We start from the raw sequence: 22,867 nt of genomic DNA, 5'->3' as shown, positions 1-22,867 counted from the left end.
GCTGGAATCAAAAAGTACCTCTTTTTGAAGAACCCGAGTAGTATCCATGAGGATGGAGGTTTGATCCCTGGCCTTACTCAGTGGGTTAAGGATCTGGCGTTGCTATGAGCTGTGGTGTAGGTTGCAGTCGTGGCTTGGATCCTGTGTTACTGTGGCTGTGGCGTAGGCCGGCAGCTGCAGCTTCAATTCGACCCCTAGCCTGGGAACCTCCATATGCCATGGGTGAGGCCCTAAAAAGACCAAAAAAGTTCCTCTTCCAAGGCACCATCTTACTGATCTAAACCATTCTTAGAGAAGAGTTACTCGCCGATTCAAAACCGGGATGGTTGTGACTCTTGCTGGAAACTGTTGTTCCTATGGGCATCAGACAGGCAAGGGCTGGACTGAGATGAGGTGAGATGTTCTCCTGCTCTTTATCAATTAACTTGACCCATTCTTCTCTCTTTGGAGTGTTAGGAAACACCTTTTATCTTCTCTGGAATTACCAACCTAGCTGGGCACTGGGGTGCAGGGCCTACAAACAGAGACAGCAGGTGCTCCCCTTTCCCCAGATGAAGGGTGGAAGCCCAGGCCGGACGATGCTCTCAGTGAATCCAGTAAAAGGTGGCAGCTACACCCTTCACCTGTCACCCAAACCGCAGGGGTGTCTTGGAAAGGCATCTAGGGCTTTGTGGCCTTAGGTGATACTATCTGTAAGCACAAACTCACTCCTCAATAAGCAGAGATATCAGGCCAGGAGCTGTCACCGACGAGGGATGGGTTTCACCAGCCTCTCAGCCGGAGAAGTAAAAGGAGCACTCAGCCCCCCACTTTACAATTTCAGGGGTGCAGCATAACCCAGGTGCCACCCCCACACTCCAGCTCCCCTCATCATCCCAAACACACACTCGGAAATGCGCCACCACCTGGGAAGGACCAGCCAAGCTCTGGCACCTGCTTCACCTGAGCCCATTTATGAACTCGTTTCTCATTGGAAAGCCACAGAAAATTCAACGGGACAGAGTTAAATCAGACCCAAGGGAGAAGGAAAGAGGAAGGGGGAAGGAGAACAAAATCCTTGCTGGGATCGCTGCTTGGAGCGCCCCAAACTTACCGGCTCTTGGAAGTAGAGCTGGTAATCAAAGACAGGATTGGCTTTGATGATCTCCATTGGGGACACATTGGGATTTGATGGCATGAAGGGAGTATTCAGACTGGCCACCGCCCTGTGGAAAGAAGAGGTGTCAAGACATGGACCCGGGACAAAACCAGTCTGCAAAGGACCAGAAAGGACCTTACGTGTCAGAAGCCATCCTTGGAGCAGGGGGATGCCACGCACAAGGATTCACACCAGCAGTGTGGGAAGAACGGCATTCCCAGCCACACCGCCTGACTCCCAGCGATTTCCCACTAACTACAATATTTCTCACCTACCTGCCTTAGACAAACGCACACACACACACGCACACACGCGTGCGCACACGCACACACATGTTACATGCAGTATATCCACCTTGGTTAGAGTATGTGCACAGTACAATTTGCCCTAGTTTTAAAAAATTCATTTTCCTTTCTTTCCTTCACTCACTGTTTCCTCTGTGGGGACTATAATTCCATGCTACATACTAAGGGAGAGAGAATATAAAACCAATATGCCAGGAGCTTAACATACTTTAGTAAGGAAGGTTAGACAAATGTACTCATGATTATATTATGAGATAGACTGTGATATGAAATACAGGAATAGCACAAAATACTATAGGAGTTCAGGAGATAAATGATCTGTAGGTTTGGACATCTTAGAAGACCTCATGGAAAAGAGAGCATGTGAATTTGGCTTTTACCAGCAAAGAAGGACTGGGGAGGGGAACAGATACCAGCAAGGAAAACATCATAAGGTTGCTTGAGAGGGCAAAGCTTGCTTAGGGTTAAGTTTGATGGAGTAAGGAGTCTATGGGTCAGAGGCCAAGCAGTTAATGGGGCATCTTGGGAAATGAAGCCAGAAAGGTATATGGGAGCTGGGATGTGAAGGGCCCTGAATCTGGAATTGAAGCTGCAGAAAACCAAGAAAGCCACAAGGGCTTCTGAGGAGAGGGGAGAGGTGACAGTGGAGGCAAGTGGGAGTCAGGAAGTGCTGTATCAAGCAGTAATACATCATATGGATGCAGAAAGGGGGCTTGGCCACAGACTACTGCATTAGTAGCAAGGAGAAAAAGATGGTAGCAATTGGAGTAAAAGACAGGGCAAATTTGAAAGCCCACACCAAGGCAGAATGGATAGAAGTTAGCCAGGACCACAGTTGGTCTGGCTAGTCAGCAAGGAATTCCATATTCTGCTCTGAACTTGGGGAAACTTTTTCTCAGAAAAGAAATAGATATAGAAAATAGGAGGAATTGAATAATTAGGGCAAATTAAATAATCAGGGGAAGGAGTGATGAGGCTTATCAAGTGCCAACCAATAGAAATATAGTGTAAGCTATCTACATAATTAAAAATTTTCTACTGGCCAAATTAAAACCAGTAAAAAGGAACATGTGAGATTAGTTTTAAATATTATTTAATGTTAATTAACTTAATTTTAAATTTAATATTAGGTATTAATTTAATATTTAACCTAATGTATCTAAAATATTAATTTCAATAGGTAATTAATATTAAGAGATTCTACATTCTTTTTTTCATACTAAAAATCTGGAATCTGAAAGCTATCTTTGCTTTTCTTCTTTCTTTCTCTTTCTTTTTACCGTGGCGCCTGCAGCATATGGAAGTTTCTGGGCTAGGGGTTAGGTGCAGCTGAAGCCTATGCCACAGCCAGGGCAACACCAGATCTGAGCCACATCTGCAACCTGTGCCATAGCTTATGGCAACACTGACCCTTAACTCACTGAGTGAGGCCAGGGATCGAATCCACATCCTCACAGAGACAGTGTCAGGTTCTTAACCTTCTAAGCCACAATGGGAACTCCTAGAAGTAATCTCAGTTAAAACTGGCCACATTTCAAATGTTCAGCAGCCACTATTAGTGCAGGTTAGGGTATAAAATAAGCTATACGGAGGCCTATGGGTGTCTACTGCCACCATAGTGAAACTATTTTTTTTTTTTTTTTTTTTTTTTTGTCTTTTTAGGGCCACATCGTGGCATATGGAGGTTCCCAGGCTAGGGGTCTAATTAGAGCTGTAGTTGCTGGCATACGTCACAGCAACTCGGGATCAGAGCCACATCTGCAACCTACACCACAGCTCATGGCAAATGTCAGATCCTTAACCCACTGAGCAAGGCCAGGGATCGAACCCGTGTCCTCATGGATGTTAGTCAGGTTCCCTAACCTCTGAGCCATGGCAGGAACTCCCATAGTGAAACTATTTTAAGGATTACTTAAATCACAAGTGAAGAAACTCTAGTTTTTATGAAATACACTGAAAAGAAAGGGGTTTTCTTTTTTATTGCTTTGACATATATTTAAAAAAACAACACTAAATGAGATGATAGCATATAAATGCTGCTGCCAATTGCATTAAGATTAGAAAAAACTGAACCACAGCCTCCTTCTGGGAGAAGAGTTTCCATGTGTTTGGCAAAGAAAGGACACAAAACAAATGAGTAGACCCTTATATTAAATGGGTCTCATAGCTTATTTTAGTAGGAAGGCAAAACCAAGGATTCAAAGAAATATCTCATATTAGGGAGTTCCCGTTGTGGCTCAGGGGTTACAAACCTGATTAGTATCAATGAGGATTCAGGTTTGATCCCTTGCTTTGTTCAGTGCTGGTGGTGTTGTGAGCTGTGGTGTAGGTTGCAGATGTGGCTCAGATCCATATTGCTGTGGCTATGGCATAGGCAGGCAGCTGCAGCTCTGATTTGACCCTTAGCTGGGAACTTCCATGTGCTGTAGGTGGGGCCCTAAAAAGCAAAGAAAAAAGGAAAAGAAAGAAAAAAATACCCCACTTTAATGGTGGACCTTTTTCTTTTTTTTCATTCATTGTCTGGCTAGAAAGAGGAAGATCAATGCTGTCAAGAGTATCCTTAAATAACAGATTTGCCCATACCCAGAGATGTGGGGTCCTCTCCTGAACAGCCCTGGGAGAGGGTCTCGGCTCCCTCCTGCCCTGCCAGAAATGTGGTAACAGAGCTGCTTTAATGAGAGCAGAGGTAGAAGGAGCAAGTACTCTAAACCAAACAGCAGACATGAAGGAAACAGAACAAGAGAAGAGGAACAGGAAACCAGAGCATGCTTGTGTGTCTCAGATCTGACGTTATTCTGCACAAAACTTCACTAGACTCCTGTTAAACCTTTTAAAATTCTCACAGGAGAGAGGGGAGAGACAGGATTAAGTTTCATAAAACAACAGGGTGGAGACTGTATGCTCATTGCTCTATTTCCTTTTGTTCTCTTCAAGAAGAATCTATCACAGTCTGCAGAGTAACTTTTTGGTGGACCCGATTCTTTTTTTAAAATTTTTAAACTCTTTTTTTTGTCTTTTTGTCTTTTCAGGGCTGCCCCCTCAGCATATGGAGATTCCCAGGCTAGGGGTCCAATCAGAACTGCAGCTGCCAGAGCAATGCCAGATCCAAGCTGTGTCTGTGATCTACACCATAGCTCATGACAACACTGGATCCTTAACCCACTGAGCGAGGCCAGGGATTGAACTGGCATCCTCACGGGCACTAGTTGGATTCATTTCTGCTGTGCCACAACGGCAACTCCCCAGGGTACCCAAAGTCTTGACGCCCTCAGCCTGGTTACCTCACTCTCTCAGGGTAGAAGAGAGCCATGTTCCACACCAGCACGCCTCCCCAGTCGTGGCCAATGAACACGGCTTGAGAGAGGCCCTAGGAGAACAAAGAAGGGGGCCGAGTGTGGGTGGGTTTCTGGGGTGGGGGATGGGTGTTGAGAGCCCCAAGCCCAACCCTCAGCCTGAGACCCTGTCCTTCACTTCCTAGGGTCGCCTCCACCCAGGAAGCAGCAGCTCCTCCCAACACCTGCCCCTTGAAGCCTTTATTGCCACATCTGAGTTCCACAGCCCCTCCGCACAATGACTGGCCATTTAAGTTTTCTCGGAAGACTGAGGTCACAGGCCATGAATGCCCTCTCCTCTATCTTCCCTCAAGTCAAAATTGGTTTCACCTTCTTTCCTCCCTTTTGTCTTTTTTTTCCCTTTTTTTTCTTTTTAGGGCTGCACCTGTGGCATATAGAGGTTCCCTGGTTAGGGGTCAAATTGGAGCTGCAGCTGCCCACCTACACCACAGCCACAGCAACACGGGATCTGAGCTGCATCTGTGACCTACAACCACAGCTCATGGCAATGCCAGATCCTAAACCCACTGAGCAGGGCCAGGAATCCTCATGGATACTGGTCAGGTTCTTAACCAGCTGAGCCACAATGGGAACTCCCTCCCTTTTGTTTTAAAGTTGGAACGACTGACCTCCCCATGTTCCGTGTTCATCTTTCATTAAGTGATTATTGTTCTGGTCCCCTTTCTTTTGGGATCTTCTCTCTCTTAATAAGCCATTAAAGCCTCAAAGCATCTTTCGCTCCCTATTTCTCCTTGCACCTTCCTTTCCTCTACTGCTGTAACCTTTGAATGACCACAGCTCCCTTCCATGGAGGACCTACTGTGTCTGAGGCCCTGCGCTAAGTGCTAAGTCCAGAATTCTCCCAGTGACCTTCTAACACCTGTCTTACAAATGGGAAGACAGAGATGGACACTGGACCCAGCTGGCCAGCAACCACTGGCCAGAGACTCCTTTTCAAAAATCAGAATGAGATGCTCCCAGGCAGCTGGAAATTTTCTAGAGTCAGGACTGGGGTGGCCACACTGAGCCACGTCCTCTTAGCTGTTTCCATCGTACCCTAAAGTGCTGAAGCCAACTCCGTGGGACTGAGACTCTGCAGAGGGTGGGGATATGACATTGTCCCCTCATTTCCTACACAGGCCTTGCTGTAGATCTGGAATGCCTCGGTCAGCTTAGATGCTTTGCTCAACTCTCACAACCAGTTAACAGGAGAAAAATCCCACAGCTCTGAGGTTCCTTCTCAGTATCCCCCCCACCCACTGTCACTGTCACGGGTGCTGCCTTGGCTCCTTCCCCCCCTCTGTCTCCACTCTGCCACGTGACCTGACTGAGTCCGGGAGGAAGGTGTTCCTGAGTTGCAGCCTCAGGACAAGTGTGTGTGCGGATGCGTATTCTCAGATCACCACTGTTGATCATTTCCATTGACTCTGACATTCCAAACCATGTGAAACCAAATTGTAAATATTTTAAAAGGGGAGTTCCCGTCGTGGCTCAGTGGTTAACGAATCCGACTAGGAACCATGAGCTTGCGGGTTCGGTACCTGCCCCTTGCTCAGTGGGTTAACGATCCGGCGTTGCCGTGAGCTGTGGTGTAGGTTGCAGACTCGGCTCGGATCCCGCGTTGCTGTGGCTCTGGCGTAGGCCGGTGGCTACAGCTCCGATTCGACCCCCAGCCTGGGAACCTCCATATATCGCGGGAGTGGCCCAAGAAATAGCAACAACAAAAGACAAAAAAAAAAAAAAATTTAAAAGGAATGTGTGGGTTGGCTTGTTTTTTTGTTTGTTTGCTTTTTAGGGCCGCACCCTTGGCATATGGAGGTTCCCAGGTTAGGGGTCCAATTGGAGCTACAGCTGCCAGCCTATACTACAGCCACAGCAACACAAGATCCAAGCCGTGACTGTGACCTGCACCACAGCTCACGGCAACGCCAGATCCTTAACCCACTGAGACAGGCCAGGTTCCTAGTCGGATTAGTTTCTGCTGTGCCACAACAGGAACTCCAGGAATGTGCGTTTTTAAAAAGTTGCAAAAACAGTAGCCTATCCAATATTTCCCCAAATTCTTGACCTAGAACTAAGGCTCTCCATCCTCGCTCAAAGCCAAAAGAAATATCCTATTCTGTTGCTTTTCATGAAACAAAACCCCAAACAAATTTATCTCTCTAATGTCCGAACCACCTCTGTCTTTGTTCCTTCTGACCAACCACCCCAAAGTTTTGTCTTTCCCGGCCAGTGCCGCTCCCCTCCAGGGTTCTAACAGCTGACCACGGCTACATCTTTCCTGTAAGGTCCAGTCCCAAATAGGATTCTCTAAAGAGAGTAGTTCAAGATAATTACTTACCAACTTATTCAGGAAGGTCACCATGTCCTAAGAAAGAATACACATGCAACAAAAATCAAAACTGTATCCATCCACCCAAACAGCTTCAAGGTTAGAATGACTGCACTTGCCTTTGTTACAGATTGAATTATGCCTCCCTCCTCAACCCCTGCTGCCGCCCCCGCCACACACATTCCCATGTTGAAGCCTTCACCCCTGGTACTTCAGAATGTGACTGTATTTGGTGACAGAGCCATCAAAGAGGTGATAAATTAAATGGGGTCATTGGCGGGAGGAGCTCGTCCAACAGAAGACAGAAGATTTGGACACAGACACATACAAAGGAAAGTCCACATAAAGAGTCATCTACAAACTTCACATGAACCCTGCTGACACCTTGATCTTGAACTTCCAGCCTCCGGAATGGGGGGACGTAAATTTCTGTTGTTTAAGCCACTCAGTCTACGGTGCTTTCCTACAGCAGCCCCAGCAAACAGCGTTGGATCACTTCACTTTTGGGCGACTTCCCCTCCCCTTCCAGCATCCTCTCCTAACCGGGCTATCTCCCAACAGGAAGAGTGAATTCTTTGGGGTATGTTAGCACACATCCCTAACTGAAATGGGCCATTTTCTTTCTTTTCTTCTTTTTTTTGGGGGGGTGGGGGTGGGGGCTGCACCTTTGGCATATGGAGGTTAACTGGCTAGCAGTCGAATTGGAGCTGTGGCCGCCAGCCTACACCACAGCCACAGCAATGCCAGATCCGAGCTGCGTCTGCAACCTGCACCACAGCTCATGGCAACGCCAGATCCTTAATCCACTGAGTGAGGCCAGGGATCAAATCTGCATCCTCATGGATACTAGGCGGGTTCTTAACCTGCTGAGCCACAGCGGGAGCTCCTTGAAATGGGCCATGTTCATTGTAAGACGAAATCATGGCTTCTTCCCTGGAAGGAGGAAAGGGAAGAGTACTGCTCTGGAGAGGTCTGGCTGCTTGCCTCACCCCAGGATGGTAAGCTCCTTTGCCCTGTCCCCCATAGAGGTGGGCACCTGGCCACATGGCCAGTGACCACAGAGTTTTGGAGAAGGTGTATGAGATGAATAGGCAGTACCTCGACATGCAGTCACATTCTGAGGTTCTGGGTGGGGTGGTGGGCCACTTAGAATCAAGACTGGGGCGGTTGTACTGGACCATGTGCCAAGGAGGGGAACCCTGCTGGGGACACAGTGGAGGGAGGAGACCGGGCAGGCGACTCAGCCCTGCAGAAAGCAATTCTAGCTTCCTGTTTCCCAGCCCCACTCCTCCAAAAAGACTCTAGGATAACTTGTCAACACCACCCCCATTTACCTGAGCCAACACGAGGGGCCTCTGCTTGCTACAATTAAAAAAAAAAAAGGTCTGCGGGGGTGCTTTTATGGAGCCCTTGCTTGGCACCATCATTGTCTCTCCCCTCATGCAGAGCTACAGGGAGGGGTCGTGTCTCCACTTTACAGATGAGGAAACTGAGGTTCAAACCGGTTAAATGACGTAGCCAAGACCGCCCAGCCAGCAGTGGCAGGACTGGGACTGATTCCAGGTCTATATGATTTCACAAATTCAAAATCAGAACCTCCAAAGCCATCTTTTTTTTTTTTTAATTACATAGACCAATGGCTTTATTTTAACCATTTTCCAGTCCAGAATCCTACCCTCTTTCTACCATTTGGGAAGTAATCCTAATTTGCTTTTGATTCTTGAGACAAATGCCCTTGTTGGGGGCTGAAGAGATTGCACCTGCAAGAATGTGAAGACTTAGAAAACAGATGCAATTATGTTTCCATCGTCTACTGTTCTAGGTGCTTTCAAAAGAAAGGGCGGTTTTTTTTTTTTTTCCTTTTCAGGGCCAGGTCTATTTTTAATTCTCATTAAGCAAGGAGATGGAAATTCCAGGACAGCAGGAGACAAAGACAAGACAAAAAGCTTTTCCACAGCCCTGGTACCCTCTGCCCCGAGAGGATCAAAGAGTGTTCAGATACTCTCCACCCCAGGCTCAGTCCTCTGCTGGGAAACCTTCCAAGATGGACAGACTCCACTGAGAGGCTGGAGTGAGTTTAGCATTATTCCCACAGCCACAGAGAATCGTCCTCAGGTTTGCATGGGCCTCGAGAACATGAAGCCCATCCATTTACTATATTTTACACCTGAAAGACCTGGAAAGGTTAAATGACTTTCCCAAGGTCACACCCAATTGGGTGTAGACAAGCTTCAAATGTTAATAAGCTTTATTTCTTAATTTTTTTTTTTTCCTTTTTTAGGGCTGCACCTGAGGCATATGGAAGTTCCCAGGCTAGGGGTTGAATCAGATCTACAGCTGCCAGCACAGCTGCAGCAATGCCAGATCTGAGCCTCATTCGAGACCTACACTGCAGCTTGAGGCAGTGCCGGATCCTTAATCCACTGAGGGAGGCTGGGGATCGACCCCACAAACTCACGGATACTAGTTGGGTTCATAACCTGCTGAGCCACAACGGAAACTCCTGTTAAGCAACTTTAGAAGATAGTATTATTGCTCCGTACCATCCCCAAATTCCTAACTGGGAATCCTAAGACCACAAACATACAGAGAATAGGTTGATGGTCCTTTAAAGGTACCTATTCTAAAACAAATGACAGTTGTTTAATGAACTGGCACACAAGTTTGAGGAGATGTGGTTAAGAGGGAAGGGTTTTCAATAATTCTGGGGATTGTTGCTGAGAAAAAAAAATTTTAGGAGCACTTGAGGGTATGCACCATTAAGGACCTTCATTGTGTTTTCTATAACCCTATATTTTATTTTAGCTTTTATTTATTTATTTTTTTGGCCACACACACAGCATGCTGGAACCATGGCAGTGACTTGAGCTGCTGCAGGGACAACACCAGATTCTTTTTTTTTTTTTTTTTGGCTTTTTAGGGCTGCACTAGTGGCATATGGAAATTCCCAGGCTAGGGGTCAAATCGAATTGGAGCTATAGCAGCTGGCCTACGCCACAGCAACACAGGATCGGAGCCTGTCTGCCACCTACGCCATAGCTCAAGGCGACGCCAGATCCTTAACCCCACTGAGCGAGGCCAGGGATCAAACCCGCATCCTCATGGATCCTAGTAGGGTTTGTTAACCACAGGGCCACAATGGGAACTCCAACAACAACAGGTTCTTAATTCACTGAGCCACAGGGGAACTCTGATAACCCTGTATTTTAAAGATAATACAGGCTGGTGAGATCTTGGCAGGATTGGGGGGAGGTCTGAGCAACGGGGGCCGAGTGGAAGAGGCAAGGACTCAGAAACTGGGGAAGGAAGGCCACCCTCACTGGAGGCTAAGTTTTCCCCCATGCTCCTGGTAGGAGATCCCAAAGCCGGGGGTTGGATGGGGAGCTCCAGGCAGAGCTGGGGCTCCCACGCAACAGCTCTCTGTAATTTTAACACAGTCAGTGGTATCGTCAGCTTTCCGGCCATTCCCTCCTCTTGGACCCTCCAGCCTTTGCTGTCACTCTAGGGCTGATGGAGGTTTGGGTGGCCGGATGTCTCCTCCCCACAGCCTTGCAGCTCTGCAAGCTCTCACGGTGCCTGGCTTAGAACAGGAACGCCACTGCGGTCACCAAGCCACACATGAACTCCCTAGCTCCGGCCAACAATGTCTTTACCAAAATAAAGTGATTTTTTAAACTCTTAGGAGGGAAAGGCCAAATGGTGGAACAGTTGAGAGGAAAAGTCTGGGAGTGAGTGCAGGGTTCAAACTTGGTTCTGCAAGCTGTTGACCTCAGGCAATTAATTACTTGATCTCCCTGTGACTCGGTCTCCTCTTCCATCAAATACTTAGAAAAGTAGTTGATATACAGGAACTGTGGGCTCCTATTTTGAAATACTTCAACCTCTAGCATGACTTTTTTCCTAAATGCTGTGAGATGTTGCTTTCTTAGGACTGAAATGAATACCCACACTTCTGTCTTCTATCAATGAAAACCCAAGGATGGAAAAGATGTTATCCAAACATGCTTCTTACCTTGCATAACACTTCCAAGGAATATTCTTCTATTTCTGCAATTAAAAATAAAATAAATACGTTTAATTTAATTTACATGCTCCAACAAACTACGAGGGCCCCTTTGCTTCCCAAATATACCTAGGTAAATTTTTAGATTGATATATTTTCCTTGCTTATTTTTGTTGTTGTTGCCTGTGTGCTTTTGGTTTCATATCTATGAAATCACTGCCAAGATCAATGTCATGAAGCTCTTCCACTGTGTTTTCTTATAGGAATTTTAGGGTCAGGTCTTAAGTCTTTAATCCATTTTGAGTGGATTTTTGTGTATAATGTAAGATACCATTATTTGGCATATGGATATTCAGTTTTTCCAACACTATTTGTTGAAGAGACTGTCCTTTCCCCATTGAGTGGTCTTGGCAACCTCGTTAACGGTCATCTGACGATATACCCAATACCACACTGTTGTCTTCTTTCTTTTCTTTTTTTCCTTTTTTTTTTTTTTTTTTTTTTTTTTTGCTTTTTAGGGACTCACCCAAGGAATACCGAGGTTCCCAGGCTAGGGGTCTAATTGAAGCTACAGCTACTGGCCTACACCACAGCCACAGCAATGCCAGATCCTTAACCCACTGAGAAAGGCCAGGGATTTTACCTGCCACCTCATGGTTCCTAGTCGGATTCGTTCCCACTGCACCATGATGGGAACGCCCCAATACAACACTGTTTTGATTACTATAGCTTTGTAATACATTTTGAAATCAGGAAGTATGAGTCCTTAAGCTTTGTTCTTTCTAGATTAATTTAACTATTTGCGGTCTTTTGTGGCTCCATATGAATTGCAGAATTGTTTTTCGTATTTTTGTAAACAATGTCATTGGTATTTTGATAAGGATCATGTAGAATCTGTAGATCACTTTGGGTACCATGGACAGTTTACCAATAATAGCTATTCCAGAAAGCAAAAAGAAAGAAAAACAGAGACAAGAGAAGAAAAAATTATCAAAGAAATAATTCAAGAAAATTTGAAACAACTGAAAGTTCAGTGTACACAGCAAAGTAGATGAAAAAAGGACCCATATCACAACCCAACATCATAGCATTTTAGAGCACAACAGATAAAGATCCTAAAAGTGACAAGAGTAAGGGAAAAAAAAGACAGCATAGAAAATTTTGTGTATCAGAATGGCCCTGGATTGCTCCATAGAAACAGGGGAAGCTAGAAAATACTGGGACAAAGTCTTCAAAGTTTTAAGGGAAAATAATTTGTTGCTTAAAATCTATTGCCAAATCACCTGAAATTTATACACAAATGACCTTAAATTTACATATATTCATTCCAAATCATTACACTTGGCTTTAGAATTAATGTTCTGTATAATCTTCAACAGTAATTAACAGGTAAATTATGTATTTCTGGAAAAAAAGAGTTATCATTAGGGCATAATCCTAAGTCCCAGTTTATCCAGAATAGTTTTAGTTTACATGTTATTATTTATAGTTTCTCTTTTACTTTTTTTTTTTCTTTTTACAGCACATGAAGTTCCTGGGCTACGCGTCAAATCAGAGCAGCAGCTGAAGCTTGCAGCAACGCTGAATCTTTAACCCACTGAGCAAGGTCAGGGATAGAACCTGCATCCTCAGAGGCAATGCCAGGTCCTTAACTCACTGAGTTACAATGGGAATTCCCTCTCTTTTACTTTTAATAGTGTTCTAGTTTGAAAAATAAATTATATTACTAAGTTATGCACAAGAGATTCGGGGAAGCTTGCAGTATAGATGAACAGAAACATTTTAATAAAACTAAATTAAAAACCCTTAGATGCCTTTCCTGAATATTTGGACTGAAGTCCTTCAAGTGCTTCTGCATCATTCAAGAGGCAGCAAGAAGAGGCTGAGTGGACACCACGACATTTAGGGACCAACCTTGGGCACACAGCTCTGCCATGATGGGCTGAGTGGCCTGGTGGTGGCCCCCTGAGTAGCTGAGAGCCCATCCCACATGAGCTGGCTTCAAATCCAACACAAAAGGCTTGATGTGAATGGGGCGGAAGCAGCTCAGAAAAGGGGTGGTGAGCTGCTGGCTTGGCAGAGGGACCAGGGACTCTGCTGCACACCTGGCTGCTTCCCATTCCTGCCTCCACCTGGGGCACTTAAATTTGTGGCTGAGGATCCCTCTGAGACTAATAAAAACAACAGACTCCTTCCTCCCCAAGGAAAATGCTCATAAACCCAAACGTGACCTCTGGGGTTTATAAGCTACTGACACCCATCTTTGGGATCCACTGATGCCAGGTTAAGAATCTGGCCTGCGAATTACCCTATGATCCAGCAATTCCACTTCTGGGTATACATTCCAAAGAGTTGACAGGAGGGACTCAAAGAAATAGCTGTATACCCAGGTTCACAGCAGCATCATTCACAAGAGCCAAAAGGTAGAGGCAACCCGAGTGTCCATCGCTGGGAGAACGGATAGACAAACTGTGGTCTTGTTCAATACATACAATGGAATATTATTCCTCCTTGGAAGGAAATGGTGACACATGCAATAACATGGCGGAATCTTGAAGACGTTATGCTAAGTGAAATAAGCCAGCCTCTAAAAGATGAATGCTGTATGGCCCACTTATGTGAGCTACCTGCAGTAGCCAAATGTATATAGAGTCAGGGAACTGAAGGGGTACTAGCTGGGCACTGAAGGGAGGGAGGATGGGGAGCTATTGCTTAATGGGTACAGAGTTTTGGTTCTGCAAGACAAAGAGAGCTCTGGAGCTGGATGGTACCTCTTGCACCTCCCTCCTCACTGACTAGTAGGAGACATCCCTGGGGGACAGGGGTTTCTTATATTCGTTCAGCGTATGAGGAGCAAGACACCTGGGGCCCAAAGTGCACAGACAGAGGACACTGCAGGAGAAGGAAGGGGAGGGGTGGTGTAGGACCCCCTTTGAAGGGCTGCCTACTCTGACCCAGCCCCAGGGAAAGACAGTGCAGATGGGGAACTCGGACAGAAGGCACAAGCAGCTGTAAAGACCGTTAACCCACCGGGAGGAGCAGACGACTCTCCATAGCCTTTCATGTCCACAGCCAGCACCCGGAAGCCCGCCTGGGCCAGGGCAGGGATCTAGAAAACAAACAATCCAGACCCACTCCAGTGTGTCCTCATCAGTGTTTTACTGACACTTCCTCTTTGCCTCCTTCTAGCACCCTTTTCTTATAAATGACTCAATTTGAAGTGTCACGTGGCACTCACTACCTGCTATCCCCACCACGGGGCTGGAAATGAGCCCATCTGGCTAGGACTGCCATGGATGGTGGTAGGGTTTGTGCACTGCACCCAATGTCACGTCTAAGAGCGCACCTTTCCCAGCAAAAACCTTGCAGATTTATAGATTCATTTCTGAGATTCCCCAGCGGGTGGCATCAAGTATTTTGAGGAAGTCTGCCTTTTTCTAATCTGTAGAAGTGACACATGAGCTGAAAGAGTTCTGAGCTCTGGAGCCATCTCTGGCCCCAACATTTTTGCAGCATCATGGCCCTACTGGGGAGAAGATGCTCCTTGGGAAAGGGTCAGCTTCTTAATGATATTCCCAGCTGGACCACGTCATCTAGCTTCTTCTTTCCTCTCACCCCTCAGTTTCCCTTACCTGGTACCTCCAAGAGAACCAGCTCTCAGGAAATCCATGGCAGAGGCACACAGCAGGGCCGGAGCCCATCTCCACAAAATGCAGACGTACCCCAGGCTGTGGAGGACAGAGGTGAGTGGGGAGTGACCACATAGCCAGGCAGGGAGGGACCAGCACCTCTTCTGCAGACCACCCAGGGCCATTTCGGCACGACACCAGAAGAACCTTGTTGATTATCTCTTTTATATATAGTGGTATATATGTTAATCCCAAATTCCTAATTTATCCCTCCCCTCCTTTCCATAAGTTTGTTTCAAAAGGTCTAATAGAAAATGGGTCTATTTATATTTTGCATATAAGTTCATTTGTATCACTTCGGGGGGGGGGCATAGATCTGATTGGGAAAAAAACCAGAATTCAAAAAAATACAGGCACACCAATGCTCACTGCAGCACTATTTACAATAGCCAAGACATGGAAACAACCTAAAAGTCCATCAACAGATAAATGGATAAAGATTTGGTACATATACATGATGGAATACGACTCAGCCATAAAAAAGAAGGAAAACAATGCTGTTTGCAGCAACATGGATGGACCTAGAGATTCTCATACTAAGTGAAGTAAGTCAGGAAGAGAAAGACAAATACCATATGATATCACTTATATCTGGGGTCTCAGCCCCTCTTTATGGAGCACAGAAGCATCAGGTACTAGGTCCCATGGGGTATTCAATTAATCTTCACAAGAACATTAAGGGGAAGTATTTTGTTTGTTTGTTTGTTTGTTTGTTTTTGTCTTTATGGGCTTCACCTGTGGCATATGGAAGTTCCCAGGCTAGGGGTCAAATTAGAACTACAGCTGCTGGCCTACACCACAGCCACATGGGATCCGAGCCACGTCTGTGACCTACACCACCTATACCACAGCTCATGGCAATGCCAGATCCTTAACCCACTGAGCGAGGCTGGCGATAAAATCCACGTCCTCATGGATACTAGTTGGGTTCGTTACCACTAAGCCACAAAGGGAACTCTCAGGGGGAAGTATTTTCATCATCTCACTATAAAGCTATATACACTGAGGTTCAGAATGATAGGAAATGTGCCCACATTTGCAAGCTGAGTTAGTGCCAAAGCCTGGATTCAAGCTAGTTCTGTCTGACCCCAGAGCAATTGCTCAGTTTTGTTTTGCTTGTGAGCTGACCTGTAGCTTTAAGTCCTTTCTTATTTAAATGACGATCCACCCGGAGAAAGATTCCAAAGTGAATCCAGGAAGGGATTCTAAAGCCCTGCTCTCTGTCCTGGCTGGGTCAGGAGTCAGGGCCCCTCTGCATGTGGCCTTGACTTTGCCACAGCTCTGACCCCAGGGCTTTGAAATGGCTCTCTCTCTATCCTCTCTGCAGGTTCCCTGAGGACAGGTCCAGCTCCTGCCTGTTTCCCCCCCCTAAGTGGCCTGTTCCTGACACAAAGGAAGGGCCGGTGATACCCAGTGGATAAAATGATGAAATAAAGTGCCAGACACACGGGCTGTGCGGGCCTATTGTTCCGTGGGAGTCTGACCACGTGGGTTCATATCGGCCCGTTGGTTTCTGAGGCATGATACCTGTGGGAAATACCATTTCTCTGGAAGGGGTGGATGTCCAGCTGCCCTTGATATTGAGCAAATGTCTCTGCAAGTGATTCTAGGGGAGTAGGTCAGGGAGGACTCCACCGACCGCGGGCGGGCGCTGACGTACCTTGATGAGCACGTACCCGTGGCTCAGGGCGCTCGGATCGCAGGAGGTGGGAGGAAGGGCTGGAGTTTGGAGAAGCTGAAAGTAAGAGAGACAGTGAGGGAGGTGGCGCCGCTTCCTTCCATGAGGAGGCCTCAGGCTGAGTCCACAAAACTTCACCAGACAGCCCTGGGTCACCTTCCCCACAGCCCCAGGGGCTTTGGGTGGCTGACCAACCCGGCCCCACCCCTTTCAGGTCACAGCCAGGCTTCACTTCCTCCCCTTCCCCCTGGGTCACTGGAGTCTGGTGCCTGAGTTCTGGCCAAAGTACGGGCGGGGGACAGACGAGCACGGCCTGACCGCCAGGCCCATGAAAATCCCCCTGTGATTCTTTATATTCTTTTTTTTTTTTCTGTCTTTTTGCTTTTTCCGTGGCATATGGAGGTTCCCAGGCTAGGGGTCCAATTGGAGCTGTAGCCGCAGGCCTACACCACAGCTCACGGCAATGCTGGATCCTTAACCCACTGAGTGAGGCCAGGGATCGAACCCCTAATCTCATGGTTCCTAGTCGGATTCGTTAACCACTGCGCCAAGACGGGAACTCCTCTTTATATTCTTTATCCCGTTTTCAGCTGGTGTCCGGCGTGACCTCAGAAACCAAAGATGGAAGATGGGGGACCTCCCCAAATGGCTGTGAGGCAAAGCCCCTGCCACCACCCACTGAAAGTCACATTCACAAGGAATAAACACCACTTGCTCCCAAACCCTGAGATTTGGGGCTTTAATGAATTTGATTCTTCTCTACGGTAGTTCCCCAAGGGGTCACCCAGGCCCATGCTGGACACAGCCAGGAATGCAAAGTTCGCTGAGGAGCCACACCATCGTTGCTGCGCTCTGCTGAAGCGCTTCTCCTTCAGGTCGGCCAACTCCCAGCTATCCGTGCCTTGTATTAGTCAGCTTTGGCTGCTGCAGAATGTACCACGGCCAGGGGTGGGGCTGGGGGTGGGGCTTAAACAACAGACATTTGTGTTCTAACAGTTTTGGAAGCTGGTGGTCCATGAAGGTGTGGGCAGGGCTGGTTTCTCCTGAGGCCTCTCTCCTTGGCTTGTAGATGGACACCTCCCTGTGTCCTCTCATGGCCTTTTCTCTTTGTGTCTGTGTCCTAATCTCTTCTTCTTCTTTTTTTAATGGCCACATCCATGGCATATAGAATTTCCCAGACCACGGATTGAATATGGGTCCCAGCTGCGCCCATGCCAGATCTTTTAACCCGCAGGGCCAGGGATGGAACACATGCCTCTGCAGCAACCCAAGGTGCTGCAGTCAGATTCTTCTTCTTCTTCTTCTCTTTTTTTTTTTTTTGCCTTTTAGGGCCGCGTCTGAGGCATATGGAGGTTTGCAGGCTAGGGGTCGAATCAGAGCTACAGCCGCCGACCTACACCACAGCCACAGCCACAGCAACAGCAACAAAGGATACAAGCTGTGTCTTCGACCTACACCACAGCTCACAGCAACGCCAGATCCTTAACCCACTGAGTGAGACCAGGGATAGAACCCTCATTCTCAAGGATCCTAGTTGGGTTCGTTAACCACTGAGCCACGAAGGGAACTCCCTGCAGTCAGATTCTTAACCCACTGTGCTACAGTGGGAACTCCCTAATTTTCCCTTCTTATAGAGACATCTGTCATAATGGATTAGGGCCCGCCTTTAGGGCCTCATTTTACCTTGAATGTATCTTTAAAGACCCTGTCTTGAAGTTCCCATCACGGCGTAGCAAAACAAATCCGACTAGGAACTGTGAGGTTACAGGTTCAATCCCTGGTCTTGCTCAGTGGGTTAAGGATCCGGTGTTGCCGTAAGCTGTGGCACAGGTTGCAGATGTGGCTCGCATCTGGTGTTGTTGTGGCTGTGGTGTAGGCAGGTGGCTACAGCTCTGATTGGACCCCTAGCCCGGGAACCTCCATATGCCATGGGTGAGGCCCTAAAAAGACAGAAAGACAAAAAATAAATAAATAAATAAATAATAAAGACCCGGTCTCTAAATACAGTCACATTCTGAGTTCCCGGGGGTTAGGACTTTGGGAGATGAATTTGGATGGGACGCCATTCAGCTGATGGAAGCCTCCTGCTCGCTGGCCCCAGTTCTGTCCTCTGGAGCCCCAGGGAGTCAGGTAACCCATCTTTGTACATCTCAGGAAACAGGAAGATTCCTAAACAATGTGTCCTTAAAAAGCTTCCACAGCTTATTGGCGTGATTTCTCTGAAATAGAAATGACAAAGGACTGGGAGCTCCCGTCGAGGCACAGTGGTTAACAAATCTGACTAGGAACCATGAGGTTGCGAGTTCAATCCCTGGCCTCGCTGAGTAGGTTGAGGATCCTACTTTGCCGTGAGCCTTGGTGTAGGTGGCAGACACGGTTCGGATTCCGAGTTGCTGTGGCTCTGGGGCAGGCCAGTGGCTACAGCTCTGATTGGACCCCTAGCCTGGGAACCTTCATATGCCGCGGGAGCGGGCCTAGAAAAGACAAAAAAAAAAAACCCCAAAACAAAAAGAAATGACAAAGGACAGGATGCTGAGCTTACGGAAGTGAACATTCTGTGAGGAGCGCCATGTTAGTGCTTGATTTCTCATCTTTTGTCCCAAAGGTGAGACCTAAGGACAAAGCAGTTTTCCTTGGTTACTTGCTTTTCTGACCTCTAAGGTGGGGGGAGCAGACTACAGAATTCGCCTCCTTCAAACACGGAAGAGTCTGCATGAGCCTCCGCAGAGGTGAAACAGTGGGTCCCCATCTCTGCGCCGTCTGGAAAGGACCCAGGGTGTGGCGGCAGGGACACGTAGCTGGGTGCCCCGAGGATGACCAAGGAGCCAAGACACCCAGCAGGGCCAATGTCCCGTGGGGTCCTTCTTCTGAATTGTCCCCTGGCTCACTCTCCCTATCTTATGAGACAAGTGTCTATGGGTCAGGTGGGATGAGGGGATATAAGTGGGACAAGCAGGAGGATGTTCTGATTCTTTTTTTTTTTTTTTTTTTTTTTTTTTGTATTTTTAGGGCTGCAAAGTGGCCTATGGAGGTTCCCAGGCTAGGGGTCAAATCTGAGCTGTAGCCATTGGCCTACACCACAGCCACAGCAACATCACATCCGAGCAGAATCTGCAACTTACAGCACAGCTCACGGCAATGCCAGATCCTTAACCCACTGAGCAAGGCCAGGGATCGAACCTTCGTCCTCATGGATGCTAGTCATTCATTTCTGCTGAGCCACGAAAGAACTCTGGATGTTCTGATTCTAAATCTGGGGTGTTTCCTCCTCTGCTGCATGAGATGGCCGGGCTTGCAGAGGGACAAATGAAGCTTGCGTGAGATCTTTAAGGTCATGAAGTCATTAGATATAGGTTTTCATTTATTTTTTAAAGGTGAAACGTCAAGTGCTCCTATTTTGGGCCCCGTCCAAATTCCTCCGCTGAAGTCCTAACCCCCGGGGCCTCAGAATATGACTGTATTTGGAGACAAGGTCTTTCAAGAGGCAATTAACCCTAACCCTAACCCTAACCCTAACCCATGAGGTGGTCGTGGTGGGCCCACTAGAAACACAACCCAGTCTGACTGGTGTGTTTATAAGAAGAGACATACTGGCGATGGCCATCTAAAGACACAGCGAGAAGGCTTCAGAGGGAACCAGCCTTTAACAACATGATCTTGGACTTCTAGCCTCCGAGGGAGACCTTTGTCTCAAGCCCTGAGTCTGGGCTATTTTCTGGCAGCCCTAGGAAACCAATACAGTTCTCTCTGAGAAAACACTGTGATACTTTTGACATCGAGCCCGATCAAGGGTACAGGCTCCCCACCTCCTCCCATCAGGCAGAGCATTATAGCACCAGGCTTACAAAACTGTCACTGCCAGACTCAGTGGGATCAGTGATCTTAGGTAAACTCAAAAGAACAGAACGTGCCTCAGCCCGGGCAGAGCAGGCTAATTCCAAGCAGCCCCAGAAGGGAATCTTCCTTCTGACTGTCCAACAGGTGTGACCTAGGTGGAGCCAAACCACCACACCTGAGTGCCAGCAGCACGGCCAGGTAAATCAGGGAAGGACTGCACTCCCCTCTTCCCCACTCCCGCCCCAGGGCAGACCTGGCCGCTGAATCCTCAGTATTTACCCTGAAAAGTAGGGGGATGCCTTTGAAGACCCCACTCCCAACCTGGTTCCCTGACTCTGACAAGCAGAGATTCTTGCTCTCAGAGCATCCTTTCTGTGTTCACTGAGCGCAGAGAAGCAAACAGGAAGTTCTCCATGGACCTTATGCTGATTGCAGGACACAGGCCAACACAAATGAGCAATAGGAAATGGGACTCAGTCAATCAGAAAGTTACCTGCACTCCAGTCACTTTCTCCAGCTCCCTCAGGGCCGTGTCAGTGTCGCGGACGAGAATGGTGGCCATGCCCAGGTCACGGACTGGCTTCAGATGAGTCCCGACATCATCCAGGAAAACAACCTGAATGCAAACAGCATGGACGTGAGCATCACTTCGACCAAAGCAAGGCTCATGCACTAGGACCGTCAGAGAGAAAGTGAAGAGTTGTTGAGATTAAAAATTAGTAACCTCATGATGAGATTGATTGATTAGAGATTAAGAATTATATTTCTCTCTGTGGAACTGTTTACTCTTAAAATTCAAAACATTTAATTAGGAGTTCCCACTGTGGCCCATCAGGTTAAAAAGCAGACATAGTGTCCACGAGGATGCAGGTTCTATCCTTCGCCTTGATCAATGGGTTAGTAAGGATATGGTATTGCCACAAACTGAGGCATAGGTTGCAGATGTGTCACAGATCCAGTGTTGCTGTGGCTGTGGCATAGGCCTTAGCTACACCTCTGATTCTTTTTTTTTTTTTTTTGTCTTTTTGCCTTTTCTAGGGCTGCTCCTGCGGCATATGGAGATTCCCAGACTAGGGGTCAAATCGGAGCTGTTCCTGCCGGCCTACGCCAGAGCCACAGCAACGTGGGATCTGAGCCGCATCTGCAACCTACACCACAGCTCACGGCAATGCCGGATCCTTAACCCACTGAGCAAGGCCAGGGATTGAACCCGCATCCTCATAGTTCCTAATCGGATTCGTTAACCACTTTGCCACGACGGGAACTCCTGCAACTCTGATTCTATCCCTAACCCAGGAACTTCCCTATGCCATGGTGTGGCTATAAAAAGAAAAAAAGATTAATTAGGTAAGCATACACATAAACAGACATGCCAATAGATATACACATTCCCTGAATTCTGAAACTGTAAGAAGATTAAGGAAGGATATAAGCTTGTCAAGATGACAGCAAATTCATCTAGGAAAATCAACGCATATAAAAGACCCCTAAAAACGTCTAGAAAAGAACTGTAATAAAAACAGAAAATAAAACAAATTATGAAGCTACAAAAGTTAAACGAAAAGGTTTGGTTACTAGAAAAGAAATAGACATATAAATGACTCAAACACAAATGAGAATTGAACTTCTAATAAAAGTGTCAGGACAAGTTGGTGAGGAAAAAAGTTATTTAAAAGATTTTTAAAATTATTTCAACTGTTTGGTTGGGAGGGGAGGGGATACTTCCTTCATGTATTCCCCCAAATAGATTTTAAATGGGGCAAAGATTTAAATTTAAAGGAAAAAAAATCCTGGAGTTCCTGCTACAGCACAGTGGGTTAAGAATCTGATTGCCGAGGCTCAGGTCAACGTGAAGGCACAGTTTCAACCCCCAGCCTGGCGCAGTAGGTTAAGGGATCCAGTGTTGCAGCTGCGGCTCTGATTCAATTTGGCCTCGGAACTTCCATGTGCCACAGGTGTGGCATTAAAAAAAAAAAAAAAAAGATCCTTAAAGCATGGGGGTAGTTATTTATAATCTTGGATTAGGGCAGGCCTAGACTTCTAAGCAGCTCATCCAAGTGAAAAGACATTTCTCCATACATATACAAAAATTTGCGATGCGGTTCTGATGCTTAACGCAGGGGCTGAGAAGAGCAGAAGCAATGTCTGAGAACAGAAGGAAAGCATTCTGGGATTGAGCAGGTATGGAATTCATCCCAGCAGCTCGGTGAGTAAAGCGGGATTAACAAGAAAGGGTCAGAAATGCTAGAGAAAGAAATTTCATCTTGGTCCGACCGCCTTTTTTGGAGATTAGAGGAATATAATGGAAACAGCATGTATTTATTTATTTTGCTTTTTAGGGCTGCACCTGCAGCATATGAAGTTCCCAGGTTAGGGGTTGAATCAGGACTACAGCTGGTGGCCTATGCCACAGCCACTTGGGATCCGAGCTGCATCTGCAACCTACACCACAGCTCACAGCAACGCCAAATCCCCAACCCCCCAAGAGATGCCAGGGATTGAACCCACATCCTCATGGATCCTAGTCAGGTTCGTTAACCACTGAGCCATGAA

The 22,867-nt window shown here is 47.0% G+C and overlaps 1 protein-coding gene across 1 annotated transcript in view; it reads right to left on the bottom strand.

Annotated features, from left to right (window-relative positions):
* The window catches only part of EPHX2 (epoxide hydrolase 2), a 75,894-nt gene that overhangs the window by 19,148 nt on the left and 33,879 nt on the right, over positions 1-22,867 (bottom strand). The window contains 8 exon segments of the mRNA NM_001001641.1: positions 1,094-1,205; positions 4,725-4,810; positions 7,117-7,143; positions 11,120-11,154; positions 14,141-14,219; positions 14,743-14,838; positions 16,460-16,534; positions 20,808-20,930. Of these exon segments, the coding sequence (NP_001001641.1) occupies positions 1,094-1,205; positions 4,725-4,810; positions 7,117-7,143; positions 11,120-11,154; positions 14,141-14,219; positions 14,743-14,838; positions 16,460-16,534; positions 20,808-20,930 (633 nt within the window).

Source organism: Sus scrofa, chromosome 14, assembly GCF_000003025.6.
Source record: "Sus scrofa isolate TJ Tabasco breed Duroc chromosome 14, Sscrofa11.1, whole genome shotgun sequence".
Taxonomy (NCBI): domain Eukaryota; kingdom Metazoa; phylum Chordata; class Mammalia; order Artiodactyla; family Suidae; genus Sus; species Sus scrofa.
This window is presented reverse-complemented; position numbering and strand designations above follow the sequence as displayed.